General features: G+C 39.4%; 1 protein-coding gene across 1 annotated transcript; it reads left to right on the forward strand.

The window, feature by feature from the left end:
• The first annotated feature begins 337 nt into the window (after positions 1 to 337).
• PPID (peptidylprolyl isomerase D) lies at positions 338 to 14,635 on the forward strand. The gene is made up of 10 exons (XM_079307051.1): positions 338 to 561; positions 2,389 to 2,529; positions 2,970 to 3,076; positions 6,290 to 6,478; positions 7,227 to 7,349; positions 8,786 to 8,892; positions 11,333 to 11,474; positions 13,660 to 13,746; positions 13,840 to 13,882; positions 14,406 to 14,635. The coding sequence occupies exons 1-10, from the start codon at positions 477 to 479 to the stop codon at positions 14,492 to 14,494; spliced, it is 1,113 nt and encodes a 370-aa protein (XP_079163177.1). The 5' UTR covers positions 338 to 476; the 3' UTR covers positions 14,495 to 14,635.
• The last annotated feature ends 459 nt before the right edge of the window (positions 14,636 to 15,094 follow it).

Here is a 15,094-nt window from a genome sequence, read left to right on the forward strand (position 1 = left end):
AAAAGATTGTTTGCCTTACAGCAATTATGGTGATATTCATCCTTTGGGATGAAACATATTTTGTTTTCAGACCTTAGGAATGCTGGAGTTATTCTGCCTTTCTAAACCTTTATGGTGTAATAGTCACTTTTGACAATTTCCCCATTTTACCGCGCATCACCACTTTTCACACAGCCTGCCATTTCTCTCATAAAATATAAACCCAGTCAAAAAAGCTAAAATCGCTCTCCTTGCCCATACTTCCAGGCTTTGTGTGTGTACAACCCCGAGAAAGCGGCGCTCCTTCTCTGGGGTTATGTCCGAGTGGCTGGAGGCGCTCGGAGGCCGGAGCGGGGCGGGCCGGCGCGGCAGCCAGCCCGGGCTCCCGGCTCCAGGGGCCCGGCCGCCCGCCCCGCCGGTGGGAGGAGCGCCGAGCGGCCCCGACCCGCGGCCGGCGGCATCGCGGAGGCGCCAGCGCGCGGGCGGGCAGCTGCGGCATGTCGCACCCGTCCCCTGTCGCCCGGCCCAGCAAGGCCAGCAATCCCTGCGCCTTCTTCGATGTGGACATCGGGGGCGAGCGAGGTGGGGAGGGGGCGCGACGGAACCCGGGCGAGGCCCCCAGGCCGGGGCGCCGTGCGGGGCCTGGGCCGGGCAGCAGGAGCGGCGGGAGCGGCCCCGGGCCGGGCTAGGGCAGGCCGCGGCGTTCAGAACGTGGGGGGAACCATGCCGGGCCGGGCCGGGCGCTGCTCTGCGGGCTGCGAGCGCACAGCCCCGGCAGCGGGAGGAGGAGGAGGGCGGCCCCGCCAACAGGCCCAAGGAACATGGAGAGAAAGGCAACATGGCAGCACAGGCGCCCGGCCGGGGTGTGCCGGGGGTGATGCCGGGGGTCGAGCCCGTCCCGGGCTCCCTGAGCTGCCCATCCCGGGCTCCCTGAGCTGCCATCCCGGGCTCCCTGAGCTGCCATCCCGGGCTCCCTGAACTGCCCATCCCGGGCTCCCCGCGCTGCCCATCCCGGGCTCCCTGAGCTGCCCATCCCCGGCTCCCTGAGCTGCTCATCCCGGGCTCCCTGAGCTGCCCATCCCGGGCTCCCTGAGCTGCCCACATGCGCGGCCGCTCCCGGCGCTGCCCTGCACGTGTGCGCTGTGCCGAGCGCGGTCGCTCGGAGCCGCCCCGCGCTCGCAGCCCCGGGCCCCGCCGTGGCCGGGAGCTGCCGCTGCCCGGCGAGCCTGCCTGGCTGCCCTAGGGCAGTGCGGGGCTGCGCGGGGCAAGCTCGGGGAAACTGGCAGCCCTGGTTCTCTTGGCAGCGCCAGTGCTGCCAGAGGTCATGGAAAAATCTGGGCGAACCGTCAAAATGGAAATAAGGAAACAACAGCAAGTTAGCTGGGGTACTGCTTGAAAGCGTAGGTTTAAAAAATTCACGTGGGTAAAGATAGGGACTGCCTAAATCTTGTCAGGATACTGCTTTTCACTTACTCGTTCTCTTACTCGGAAGAATAAAAGAAGAAAGTCTGTGAGATGATTTGCCTTTTATTGACTTTCAGTTGACTAATTTGTTTTCATTCCTGTATTAATTAGAATCAATATATTTACATTTAGCTTCCGGTAGAGTGAGGTTATGTTAATTAATTGACTGTGAGGCTGATGAGAAAACAGGAGCATCAACTGATGGCTCAGGAGTGAGAAATAGCTCTGTGAGAAGCCAGCTTGTGAAGGAATGATAATTTGGCACAGAATCCATTTATCAGATATTACAGGATCTGTTAGGTACTCAGGTTTAATTTCCTGTAGTTAAAACATAAAAGGTTTTGGATTTAATAGTTGTTTGTGGTGTCTCTAATTGTAAATAGCCATTATTCATATACATGTTAAATGCCACTGTGTCTTAGTAAAATTCAGGTTTAAGAGAGTGAGGAGTAAGGGATGTGTTCGCCATAAGCTTTTTTATGGATTAAAAGTCTCCACAAAACAGTCTTTTTGTATTCTATCAACTTTTGATTGATCAAACTACATAGATACTAAAATGGACATAAAATAAGTGTGCATATTAAAATTCGTAATTTGGCTTTAATATATGTGTGCGTGATTTCCCACATACCTTTTTTTGGCAGGAAATGTGTTTGGCATTTTCATTAGGTTTTGGCAGAATCTGTCTTTATTCCTCCTACATTATTCTTGACAGGAAAATTCACTGTTGGTAATAACCTTGCTAAAATCCAATGTAACTCTGCCAGCAATTGCCATGGAGCAACCCCAAGATGGAAATTGAATGCTAGTCTAAATTAAAAAAAAAACAAAAAAAAAAAGCTTGAAACAATTAATTAAAACGTTTCTTTTGATATATAATGCTCAAAGTATCGCCATGCCAAGGACAAGACTTAAAAATGTCTCATTTTCTTTTTGTCATTTCAGTTGGACGTATTGTCTTTGAATTATTTGCTGACATTGTACCTAAAACTGCTGAGAATTTCCGTGCATTATGTACAGGAGAAAAAGGAATAGGGCCTACCACTGGAAAACCTCTCCATTATAAAGGATGTCCTTTCCATAGAAGTAAGTTCTGTGAAATCCTCCATTTTCCTTTTGGTAATAAAAGTTGTCTACCATGAGCATTTGAAATAATATTAAATAATATTTCAAGTACTTGTTAAAGAAATAACTTTACTGAATAAAAGTTTTTTCCTCTTTGATCCTCCTAATGACTATGTGTTCTTACTATGCACTGAAAATAATAAATTATCAATTTACTATTAATTCTGCAAAACTGGTTTACTCTGAGTTGTAAACAGGTTCAAGTGAATCTCAGAAATTTAAATATCAAGTGATACCCACATAGGAGTATTTAGGTGACACTTGGTAAATAAAAGATGGATTTTGGTTCCATTTAGGTACTGGTGATAAGGATTGCTTTTCATCTCAGAATTGTTTTTCTTTTTTTTTCCTTGTGCCTTTTGTGCCTTACTGATACATTTTGTAACTATTTTATTTTACAGTTATTAAGGAGTTTATGGTTCAGGGTGGAGATTTCTCAAACCAAAATGGCACAGGTGGAGAAAGTATATATGGGGAAAAATTTGAAGATGAAAACTTTCACTATCAGGTAGGCTATTGAAAACACTAATCCTGTTCAGTTTGTGATGTTTCAGTGATGTTACTGCTGCTGCAGTAATAACAATTGTCAGCACTGGCATTAACCATTTTCATATCATGGTGTATGTAGTAGCATGTGAGGTACTCTCAACAACACTGACTGAAAAACTTAGAGATATCACTGTCCTGGGGTTAAAGTGATGCCCTGACTGCAGTTGTACTTGGACCCAAACAGTATTTTACGAAAAGCAAATACAGCAATCCTCCACTAATCAGATATTGAAATCATGTATCAGGCTCACAGAATCACAGAATCTATTAGGTTGGAAAACACTTTTAGGATCAATGAGTCCAAGCCTTGACCAAACACCATCTTGTCAACTAGAGCACTAAGATCCACATACAGTCAGGTCTTGAATGCCTCCAGGAATAATGACTCCACCACTTCCCTGGGCAACCCATCCCCTTTTGTCAAGAAATTCCTCACAATGTCCGACCTTAACCTCCCCTCCTGCAACTTGAGGTAATTTCCTCTTACCCTGTTGCTGATTGCCTGGGAGAAGAGACTGACTCCCCCACCTTGCTTTCAGGTAGTCCTTGTGAGTGATAAGGTCACCCCTGAAACTTTTTTTCTCCAGGCTAAAAAAAAACTCTGCTCCCTTAGCTACTCCTCACAGGACTTAAGTTTGGAGCAATAGCTGGAAATGTGACTCCAATATTTATCATAAAGGTAATTCCAGTTGTGTTCAGGATCACATCCTTGAATATGACTTTGTGTCATTATGCTTTTGGTTGTTCTTTGAGATCTGGAGGTAATTATGAACATGATAGAAATTATTCCCTTTTCGGTACTTCCCTGACTTCTCAGCTCTAACAAATGTTACCAGAGTGCCATAGATGAGTTAAGAACCCATATGGATCCCATACAGAGTCTGAGAGCTTGATTCCTGTTATCTGTTTTCCCTAGTATGTTAGGATTTTACTGGAAGTTTAAATGTCTCTGTTATGTAGAAATTCACTGGCTCTTGCACTTAATCCGGCAGCCCTGCTGTGTTCTCACCCACTGTCTCACAAAACAAAGAGTTGTTTTTGTTGATGTTTGAGGACATTGGAACTCTTGTTCTTGGGCTGGTTGCATGGACTGTTGCAAATTGCAGTAAACTGCTAAGCTTTTGTCAGTAGTCAGCTTACCATCTCAGATCAATCCCAATAGGCTTTTCTTGATGCCACTTCCATGCCACTTGATGCTAATGAATCTGCTGTTGTGGAACACCCAACTTACACAATCCCAAACACTGTTTCTATGGCATAGTTTTGCAAGCCTTGGATCTGTCAGAAAATCTGATTTTATCCAGATTTTTTTGCTTGCTTTATAAACTTACAGAATGACAGCAGAAACAATAATGGGAAAGACACTCCATCTATCTGCAGTGTTTGAAAAACACATCAAGAAAATTCATGAATGACAACAGTTTTCTTTATAAATAGAGACTCTAAAAATTTGGGACTAATATTGAGACTTGGTCCCAGATGAAATGGTGTTCTGTATAAGTGGAGAGACTGAAGGCACCAGACTGCTCTCTATAATTTCCAGTTTGTCTCCCACATCTTTACAGACAAAGGGTAAAATTGCAGGTATAAGGCAACACCTGAATTTACTGTGACTTGTTTTTTTGTTCACAAACCATTGCTGTCTAGCTTTAGCTGTAACTGGGGGGCAGGGAGGGAGGGAGGAGCTAAGGTCTTGGGCAGTGAAGCAGTGACCAGCCTCAAATGGTATTTGCAAAAATCTGGTATGGGGCAACCCTTTCTGTTTAACTTGTTTGCCAGCAATTACAATGCAAAGTATCAGATATTTGTTTTGGAGGCTGCAATCCTACCAACTGCCTTCTCTCGCTCTGGAGCACAGGCTCCTCTGTCATTTGCTATCTCTGATTCCAAGTGTGAATTTCAAGGTTAGAAGAGATAAAGCCAAGTTTTCTGTTGGCTGAGTGTGATTCTGGTTCTCAGCTCTAGAACCTTTTCCCCGAGTTCCAAATCCTGACTGAAAAGATTCAGGCTTAACTGTGCTTATGACCAGATGAACCATTTAGGCAAGGAGGTGTCTCTGCCACCATGGAAATCCAAACAGCGTATGGGAAAATAATTTTCAAAACAACAGGTTCTTGGAACTGATAGAGAATGTAGGGAAAAAACATGCTTAAATATACCAGACTCAAACTGTTATCTCAAACTAATCAACCTCTTACTGAGCTCTGAAATCTGTTTCTATGTCCTCGGCACTATCATCCTTTCCTTCCCACAGTATCAAGTCTCTTAGCAGTACCACAGCATGAATGCTTTAGATGTGTACCAGTGTCTTGGTATAACATCCTCACTTCTATTAAATGGAATTCCTTGCACTTAATAACCAGACCAGATTGAGGAGAATAATATCTTCACGGTTGGGTTGTGCCAGTTAAACAAGACATTCACAACACATGAACAACACATTTTTGCAGTAGAGGTGAAAACTAAATAATCTATGTGATGGGACAAAAGTCTTAGTTCTAAAAAGAAAAAAGTACTTGCAAGAAACGAGATAAACAGTGTCTTCTTACATGTATAGCAATTTTTATTTTAGTTTGAGGCCTTGTGGCTTAAGTTGCAAAATAATTAGATGGTTAAAAATCCCAATCCCTACTGTCTCTAGGAAAGTGAAGTTTGGAGATTACAAAATCACCAACCCATAAATTTTAAAGACCACAGTTCTCTAAACTCTCAGTTTTACACCATACTTTGTGTGAGCAGCCCTTATAGAATTCACATGACATCCCCATCTTGGCAGTGCAACATTAAAGTTGATTTCACTGGTGGTTAGCCTCATTTCTTAAGGCCAGTGCTCTTAAATAATTCAGTGAGGAGCATCAGTCTTTTCTCAGGTGATCTGCCTAAACTCAGCTGCTGTGCAGGGGATGGAGTGTAGAAGAAGCAGACAGATGTTACAGCATTAAGTCACACATGTGGCTGTGCTTGCTAGATTGGTAGGGGGCAGGTAAAGACCCATAGCTGAGCATTTGCCCTGTTCAATCATGACAGGTAAAATCAGTTGCCACCTGTATGTAACTGTCTGGTTTACCAAGTTGTTATGGTTATCCTGCTATGATCAACCTTACAGAATCCTCCATATGGCTTAATAACATATATTAAATGTTGATAGTGATTTTTTCCCCCCCCAATGCAGCATGACAAACCGGGTCTGCTGAGCATGGCGAATGCAGGACCTGGTACTAATGGCTCTCAGTTCTTTATTACAACGGTGCCTACTCCTCACCTGGATGGAAAACATGTGGTGTTTGGCCAAGTGATCAAAGGAATGGGTGTAGTTAAAATACTAGAAAACGTTGAAGTAAAAGGAGAAAATCCTGCTGAGGTAAGCAAAGCACTGAGGGATTGTGTTTATTATTTCATTATATAATGTATAATAATTTCTTGTAAATGCTTGCTGTAATATTTAGGTCTATTAAATGTTAGTCAGTTATTTTTACTAACTGGTAATTTCCATTTTACTGTCCTGTTATGAGGCTTTTGTTCTTGCACTGTACATTTCCCTTACACAAACCATTTCTTGTTCAACACAGCTGTGAGGGTGGAAGCCTTTGCCAGAACTGTAGGATGGGTGATAAAATTAAAAGGTGGAATTCACAATCCCACCTAAATGATATGTAATTCTTGTAATTTTTATGTCAGAAGTCATGTTTCTGAAAAAGCAGTTGGTGTGTAGGTCATAGCAGTTTGTGGGTGTTTGATGAATTAATACCTCTAACTTTAAAAACCTTGGCAGTTGAAGAAAGAAGCATCTCCTCTAAAGTAGTAGAACTTCCATGTCTTGTGTTTTGCTGCACTTTAGCTTGCTGCCAGTTCCTCTTCCAGCCTCTCTGTGAAGCGTGGGTATAGTGTTTTTGAAATGCTGATCCTCTGAACACTACACTGTGTGATAAAAGCTTTTTGATGAGGATAGGCTAATGATGTGATGGGTTTCTGAAATAAATGCACCCAAACAACAGACGAAAAAGCCTTTTTATGGAATTTCAGAAATTTCAAAGAGCACTTAGAAGTTAACTGCTTTTTAAAAAATTGTATTAATAAGCAGTACTACTATTTACACTTCATATTTTCAGTTGTGCGTCATCGCTGAATGTGGAGAGCTAAAGGAAGGAGATGATTGGGGAATTACTCCCCAGGATGGATCTGGAGATGCTCATCCAGATTTTCCTGAAGATTCAGATATAGACTTGAAAGATGTAAGTATTTTTCTTCCTGGGTATTTTACAGATTGCAAGACTTGTTGATAATCTGAGTTACATGGTGTCTGTGACAATGTTCATTAAGCTTTTTTTCTTAAGAATGGATTGAGGTCCTGATTAAATGGTGACATTCCATTTTAAGAAAGAGAAGGCTGTGTGGGAAGGGATTGTTCTCTCTTTTTTCCCAGTGCTAATTGCAACCCATTTTTTCCCCCAGTAACTAAAACCTCACTTAAAATTGTTACACCTATTTTCTATTCTTGATTTCTTTTTACTTTTGTTTGTGCTGTAATGTCTATTTGCAATTACTAGAACTCCATCCTGTAGATGACTAACTTAATGTTGTTACCTACACACTTTTAAAAATACTCACCCTTTAATAGAGTCTGCCCCACTTATTAGAAATAAAGGATCAGCCTTCTTGAACAGCTAGTTGTTCTTAATTTCCAGCAGTTGTTTACTTTTTAGAATGTCCAAATGGAAGAAAGATCTTTTGTTGGGAGTTAGGGAGCAGACTGGTAAAAGCAGCTTTTCTGCAGGTTTTTACCTTCTCATCAAAGTGAACCAGACCAGCTGTGTCAAACAGTGAGAGGGGGACAAAAAGATTCCAAATACACAATTCGAACAGTAAAAATCCATTTGAGCCAGAAAACAAACTCCTTGGCTGTTGAGAAGCACTTCAACTTATGAAAATGTGGTGCAGAATTGAAGCTTGCAGTTGCCTGTGGCCTTTAACTTAAAACTTGTTTATATAAACCATCTATAGAAACTATGGTGACATTGGCCTCACACTGACTAGTTTTTGCCAAGGTTACTGATTCTAGTAGGGTAAAATAGACAGCAGTAATTATAAACTATTGCCACTGGAGAAGTAACTTGAAGTGTATATGATTCTGGAAATAGAAATTATGGATTTGATAATGACAGGTAGTTGTTCTTCTCTCCTTTCATTGATACTTCAAGTGTTCAGAGACAAGGAGAATTGTGTTGATATGACTTCCAGTTTGAGAGTGTGCAGAGTTCATGTGAGTGATACTGTTTTGAGAAGCAGAAGACAACATTTCATCAGGAATAAGACAGTCTTGGTTGAATAATTGTTAACATATCTTCTTTTCTTTGAATAATGGTCAATACCTTTATATATAGCTCTGTGTGGGAGCAGCATTTAGGGAAAAGAGTTGGACTGCTGTCATCTCTAGTATTTTCTCACCATTTATACTGTAGAAAACCCTAAGAATTTAATCTTTCATACATTTGTGCTACATAAAGTAGAGAATAAAGTGGTTTGAAGGTAGTATTCTCTCTAAAATTGGAGTATTTCTATTCTGAGATTTTATAAACCTTGAAAGAGGATGGTACTGTTAAACATTAGTTAATTCATGACTTCTTTCATAAATACATTCATATTTTGTATTCCCCATCTATTTTATTAGGTTGACAAGATTGTGGCTGTAGCAGAAGACACAAAGAATATAGGAAATACTTTCTTCAAATCGCAAAATTGGGCAATGGCAGCTAAAAAGTATAGTAAAAGTTTACGGTAAGGCTCTCATAACTCAATCAGGTAGTTCCTGTAACCCACGTTCATACCACTACTAAGCAATGATCAGTGCTCTTTTCTTTTTTAAACAAAGAGCCTTCTGAATCTTGAAAACATCTGTTTTTTTTTTTAGCTACATAATCAAGTAGATCTTCTAGTCATTGCTAGGTCAGAGCTATAGGCAGGAAGTATTGCTTAGAACTGACTCTTTCTATATTACTCGCTGTGCTGGTACCTACCTGGAAAGAAAAGCACAGTAGTATCCAGGGTAGTTAATGGACAGCAAGGAAGGAAAATACTTTTTCTATAATGTATAAAAAACAATAGGTTTTGGAAATTGGTAAGTTGAAAAGATAAATGTGACCCTTACTCATTCACTACTGTTTTTTTTCTGAGGGTCCATCATCTTGATTCCAGGTATAATTCTTAGCATAGTCTTCCTGCTTTTGTTTCCATACTGCCCCTTTCATACTTTTATGCTTTTTGCTTTAAGTATATGAACATCTCCTAAAAATAAAGTTATACTTATTGACCTTTATCCTGACCTTCTTAATGATCACTGGCTAAGCAACAGTAACAATAATGAAAAAAAAAATCAGTCATATTTAATGCTTCAGCTGTGGTTTTAGTGGACGGGGTTTCAAATGTCATCTTTCTGAACCATAAAATGAATCCTTTAATTACAGATTAACCCAAGATGCAGTGTCTTGACCTGCCCTCAAAAAGCCCTTCTTAGAAACAGAAACCCCAAAGTATAAAGGATTTCTATGCAAACCTTTTTGGAAATCGTACATAAAAAGGCTGGAATGAATCTTTAAGGATCTTTGTGTTGTATCTTACCATTGCCATGTATAATTACACCATCCCTTCCAATTAGGTGTTTTGCTCACTTTTAAGCATACTCAGGTAAAGGCACTTTCTGTTTGAGCTGCTTTGGTGCTTAGTTGTCCTTGTAGGTGGAAATCATAGTAATTTTCCTAGACAAAACAAATCTGATCTTTCCAGCTCTTCCTTATAGGCCATACTTTTACAGACATGCCCTGTTACTGTATCTTAGAATCTAATACCATATGCAGGATGGTGACCTTTAGCTGCCACTTCACCAGAACTAATAGAAATAGAATAGCTGTTACCAGGGTATCCCATGGCTTAGGTACAATTCACCTGGCACACCATCTGACAATACTGACTTGTTCTTTTTACCTACAGTAACCACTATCATCTTCTGTCCTTTTTCTTGTTTTATTGCTTCATATCTTTTTTTTCTTAAAATACATTTTATATGTTAGAATTGACACCTTTTTTTGTAAAAAAATGTGTTACTTCCTATTATTTCCCTTGATACTTGCAGCACTGATTTCTTTGACTTGGAAGCTCTAATCTTACTTCCAGAATGACTGCAGTCTTTCATGTTTTGGTGTGATTTTTTTATTATACACATGTTCCATTTGTTTTGAACTTAATACAGATTTGTGTTACAACTCTCCTTACCTTTTTACTGTTTTCTCTTCTCATTCTCACCTTTTGCATGATGCTCAGCAAGTAGAACATGTCCTGGGACTGTATCTAATTTACTTTTAAAGTATTGCTAATTTTTGAGTTCCAGAGGTTGTATATGAACAACAAAAAAGGTCATGCAAAAAGTGAACTTACATAGGCACTGATCTGCAGACTGCATTATTTCATGGCATGGTTAAAATGTGAATGTATGCAAGCATAATTTTTGTTTTTTAAATAAAACTCAGAGAGGTTCTATCAAGTAGACCATTAATGAGTTAAAATTTTTGTATCCACAGAAGACCTTTGCCACTGGCAAAGGACATAAAAATCAGACAGCATTAGCACATTTTAAATTAAGAAATTCACTTTCGAAACAGATGTAGCAACTGCTGTGGTTCTGTCCTGAACCAGTGTCAGTTTTGAAGTTTAGGAACAGTCATGAAGGAAGACAGTGGGAAGAAGGTGGTGTTACTAATTCTCATAAACCATACTCATTTACAAAGTAAAGGTTTTAGCCACAAATGCCTAAGCTAATTAAAAGATTATTGAGGGAACTCAGGATGAAACTTCTTGTGAATTTGGAAGGTACAGTTGTGGTGTTGATTTTTTGGCAATGATGAGCACTATGTGTTTTGAGAATAAACTGAGATAAATTATAATGTTTTCCTGCAGTAGAATAGTTGCTTTTGTCTAAGAAAAAGAATGTGCTAGCACAGTGGAGGACTGAGAGTTAAACATTCCTTTGGGAGTTGATTTTTTTTTTTGTTAGGATGGGTTTTATGTATTTAGTTTAGTAAAAATTTGTACTAGTTGAATTGAAGCTGCTTTAGAAGTAGTGTGAATAGGCCAGTTCACACATCTTCAGGGCGATAGCTAAGGGCAAGGCAAAATGGAAGTTGCAACACTAATACATGCTCTATGTGAATCTGTTTTTCTGCAGGTATGTAGAAGCTTCTGAAGCAGTGGCAGAGGAGGCAGACAAACCCAAGTTAAAGACTGTTGCTTTGACCTGTGTTCTAAACATTGGTGCTTGCAAACTAAAACTGTCAGATTGGCAGGGAGCCATTGAGAGCTGTTCAGAGGTAAATGTAATGTTTGGTATCATGGTCAATCATTGGCCTATATAGACACAAGACTACAAACCTTTTTTAGAGTCTTTTGACAAGTTTATGATTTCAAAGTAAACAAGTAGAAACTTGGGGTGAAATTAGTATAAACTTTCCAATATGTGGCTTTTAAAAAAGATTTTGAAATTGAAATGAATCATTAGAAAGAGGGCTGTTGCTTACTGACAAGAAAAACACACATCATTATCAGTTTGTGTGCAGAGCTACTTCTTACATTACAAGAAGTTAAATTGTGCTCAGTGAAAGAGGAATACTTTTTCTCTGGAAGGTGAGTATGAGCAAAATGTTTTACTTGCCTCTAGATTTGATGGCTTTGTGTTTTATTCATGGCAGGGACATTCTAACTAAGTAACTAACCTTTCAGGTAGGCCTAGTGGTGAAATAAAATGACTGAATAGGAAGAAAGAAACAAGGTAATGCTAAATCTGCAAAAAAGAAAACCAGTAGAATTAAAGGAAAAAAGTAACCATGGCATGGGCCTGGTGTAAATTTAGTAAATTTGAGGAAATTTTAAATATTTCAGTAAAACTCCAATATTTTGAAGGAAACACAGGAAAGAATGCTCTTATCTGATATAGCAAAGGATCCTGAGCAGCATCTCCTAGGGCTTTGTGCTGAAAGCAGGAGTCTCAGCTAATCGTGTGTAAAGTCATTAGAAAGCTGGCTTGCTTTCTAGCCTGCTGGTGGTGGAAAACCCATATGCAGAATGGACAAATGGGGAAAGAGGAAAGAAGAAAATAGGAAAAATGTGTAATGCGATATCTGTCACCTAGAAAATGGTAAAAACTGAAACAAAAGTGTTACAAGTAGAAATTACTAAAACTAATAGTACTTGCCATTGTGGGAAGAAAATCACACTTCCTTTTTTAAGATTAAATAACTGTTAGATAAAGGCAACTCCATAGTTAAAATAGACTTCTGTAAGGTATTTAGTTTGTCTTGTAACTCTGTCAGGGCTTTAATCAGAACACCAGTTGCCTAAAATTAGCTAATAAAGTTCTAGGTGATTTTTAATGAGAAACTATACTTTCACTTTTATGATTTCACAAGGCCAAAAGCAATTTAAATTAACAACCTGGAATACATGCTTTGTTTGTTGTAAATAATGAACTATGAACACTAAACCTGTTCCAACAAACCTTGCATTGAAATAGCTGTAAGCACCATGGGCAAGGTAAAACCAAAGAATGCTACCTCTGTGTATACAACACAGACAGCTAGCACAGAGGAGGCTGAGGGCTTTATAGTAGATGGATCAAGAGGAGCACCCACAGTAATGTATTAACAGCCTATTAACAGCCAATGCCCAAGTGATTTAAAAAAGTATAGATGTGTTGTCTATTAACGATATAAAGTTAATAAATAATAAAGCAGCACATTGCTGTGACATTGCATTTCCTCTAAACACTGAGAAACTATACTCTTAAAAATAATAAAGACACGCTGTAGAACTAACTGCAATCAAAATGTGATTTTCACAGGCAAGATAAGGGTGACCAGATGATCTGAGGTATTCTGAAGAAATAATCAAAGTAATTAAATAGTGGAACAATCTCTTTGCCCAGCCACTTCATTTCCTATTTTGATATTGTCATATTAGAGCTGGTATATACACATTATTGAATACGTTCAGCTCAAAAAAAGGTGTAATGATGGAACTTGGCCAAGTTCCTGAAGCATGATGAGATGGATTGCTTGCATGTATCTTTCTAGCCCATAGTGAAAATCTTTACAGGAAATCTCTGTGTTTTATTTATGATGCCACTTGAGGAGGTTTTGCTGCGAAGGAAGGAACTGCAATAGACAGTTGCCCTGTGAGACTCAAGGTTAGGATAATTTGAACTGCAGCAATTCCTCAGCTGTGACAGCTGTCTCTATATACACACACAGCTGTTCCATTTGGGCCTCGTGTATGCTCATCCTTCACAAAAGACCACTTTTGGTGCACTGGTACTGAAGCTGATTACTTGCTATTCAGTGTGCTACATTATAGCACTCCTTTTTACACAGTTAATGTTTTGACAGCTTACCCTCAAACCAACTGCGAAGATTGTCTGCTGGTGTGAATTGTGCCATTTGTGGAGATGGGAGGCTGTGAAGTATAAGAAATGTTAATGCGACAATTTTATTAAATTTACAGGCTCTTAAAATAGATCCAGCAAATACTAAAGCTCTCTACAGACGGGCTCAAGGATGGCAGGGAATAAAAGATCTCGATCAAGCACTGGTAAGGATTACTTCTTTTTTTTTTTTTTTTTTTTTTAATTTTTAAATGTAAAATTTTGTCGGATCATTAATTTATATTATTTTTTTATTTAAGGCTGATCTTAAAAAGGCTCATGAAATAGCCCCAGAAGACAAAGGTAAAATAAGCTGTTTCTTTTAAAATTCCCTTAAGAATTTAATAAAGTACCCAGTGTAGTATTCAGTTGGAATTCATACCAGTGTGATGCCTGAAATGCTAGCTTCTTAAACACTGATGGTCTGAGCACAAAACCCATTGAGGTGGAAAACCTGATTTTATACAGCAGTGATGCTTCTGTTGCACTGGAAAACCTGCTTATGTAGGTCAGCAGCATTCCTCTTGAACTGTGTCTGTATCTCACAGGGCTCTTACTCTTTAATTTCCGCTGCAATTGGGTGAGATGTTTTGCTCCTAAGTCCTGTGTTGGCACCAATACCATGCTTGCTACACACACCTCTATGTGGTTACCTTACCAGTTGAGACAAAGGAAGGGACAAGGCTTATGCTGCTAGTATCTGACCTAAGCAAACATTAAATGCAGTTTTTTGAAATGGCATAGCTAAATTCCAACCTGGTGTTAACCTGTGAGGACACCTAATGTAAAGAGATTACTGTAACCCTGTCTTTTTCTTTTTGAGCAGCTATCCAGACGGAAACACTCAAAATCAAGCAGAAGATAAAAGCCCAAAAGGAGAAAGAGAAAGCAGCTTATGCTAAAATGTTTGCTTGATTTTTTTCCCTAAACATTTAAATCTATGCACTAACTCATGCAAAAGGATAAATGGAGCTGCTTCTTTCATTTGCCCTCTGCTGCATTTTTTCAGTGTTTACAACACAAAAGTCTAATAATAAAGACAAACTGTTCAAAGGTGATGTGGTTTTCTGCTTTTTTTTAAGCTGTAGTAACTTGTATTTTGCAACTCAGTGTAAAGCAAGGTGGTTGTTTTCACAGCTTAATAGTGCTTCCTAAGCAGCTTGGTTTCACATGAAGATAATGTAGGCATTCTCATAGTTCCTATTAGAGCAGGTCCGATTTTTTGTAAGGAATAAAAGTGCTGGTAGACATAGAATGAAGATGCAGCTATCAATTTTTTTAGAACCACTTTACAATAGGTAATACAGTAGATAATAGGTACAATAGGTACAATAGGTACAATAGATAATAGGTATTACCTATTATTGTCATCAGAAAAAAAGACAACCAAAACTGTAAATTTGATGTAAAATGTAACTTGATGTAAAATGTAAAGCAGTGACAATTTTCTAGACTGATTTATTTCCCTGACTGCTAGGTATGATTATATGTAAATCACCTAGAGAGACAAAATAC

Source organism: Erithacus rubecula (assembly GCF_903797595.1).
Source record: "Erithacus rubecula genome assembly, chromosome: 5".
NCBI classification, from domain to species: domain Eukaryota; kingdom Metazoa; phylum Chordata; class Aves; order Passeriformes; family Muscicapidae; genus Erithacus; species Erithacus rubecula.